This window comes from Nannochloropsis gaditana (assembly GCF_000240725.1).
Source record: "Nannochloropsis gaditana CCMP526 unplaced genomic scaffold scaffold277, whole genome shotgun sequence".
In the NCBI taxonomy this organism is placed as follows: domain Eukaryota; class Eustigmatophyceae; order Eustigmatales; family Monodopsidaceae; genus Microchloropsis; species Microchloropsis gaditana.
The window spans coordinates 28,437-29,264 of record NW_005803676.1 but is presented as its reverse complement, the minus strand read 5'-3'; the positions used below and the strand labels follow the sequence as shown (position 1 = coordinate 29,264).

The 828-nt window shown below is 56.8% G+C and overlaps 1 protein-coding gene across 1 annotated transcript; it reads right to left on the bottom strand.

Moving 5' to 3' along the window:
* Positions 1 to 64: 64 nt before the first annotated feature.
* Positions 65 to 780, bottom strand: NGA_0073400 (surfeit locus 1; the record flags this gene model as incomplete). The annotated part of the gene is made up of 2 exons (XM_005855146.1): positions 383 to 780; positions 65 to 242 (listed from the first exon to the last, which is right to left on the bottom strand). Coding segments are annotated over exons 1-2 (495 nt in total), but the record flags the coding sequence as incomplete, so codon positions are not given.
* Positions 781 to 828: the final 48 nt, after the last annotated feature.

Genomic DNA, 828 nt, shown 5'->3' with positions numbered 1-828 from the left:
TCCCTCCCTCCCTCCCCCCCGGTAACTGCCCTCGGACAACTTCCCTCCACAAGACCGGTGGGGCCACCACGTACCCGTCTCCGGCGCGGAAAGGGGTGAGGATGTAGAAGCCTTGGGGGTTGGTGCCAAGGCCCTGGGCGGGTCCGTGGACGGAGGGGGGAGCCGCCCGCGGCCCGACAGAAAGCTCTAAGCCATGAAGAAAGGTGCCGCTCACCAAGTAACGACGGTAGGCTTCGGGAAAACTGGGAAAGGGGATCAGGGAGGACCGATGGAGGGAGGGAAGACAAACACGCATGTAGCACCGAAGATCGCGTGAATGTTTTTCAGAGATCTCGCGCGTTCACATCCGGATCGAGTCCCCCGTCCATCCAGGGCAACTTACTCTGGCAATGGCTCAAGTTGTTTTGCAAGACACTCGTTCCGTTCTTGAATGGCGTCAATTTTCCAAAAATATCTCTCCGACTGCCACACGCCTAGGCACCCAGTTCCAACAACTAGGCCTCCAAAGAGCAACAACCCTGCCAAGTCTGTGGATTTCCCCTTCGAATTCCCCGTGCTTGAGGAAACGCCTGCAGGAGGTAATCTTGTCGAGGACGACACGCGCCGTCGAACATGCGAAGCGAAACGGGATGAAAAGACGGAAGAGGAATCGAGTTGTGAAGCGGCAAGCTGCACAGCTCTAGCTCCCCTGCGGGTCATTTGACAGCAACTCAGGAAGCCCTGTGATAACCTAATCCCCGGTTATTGTGCCAATGTAACATAATTCGCTTGTGAGCGTCTCGAGCTCGTGCTAGCTGCCAAAAGCGAGGAGAAGGGCATGTCTTGTGA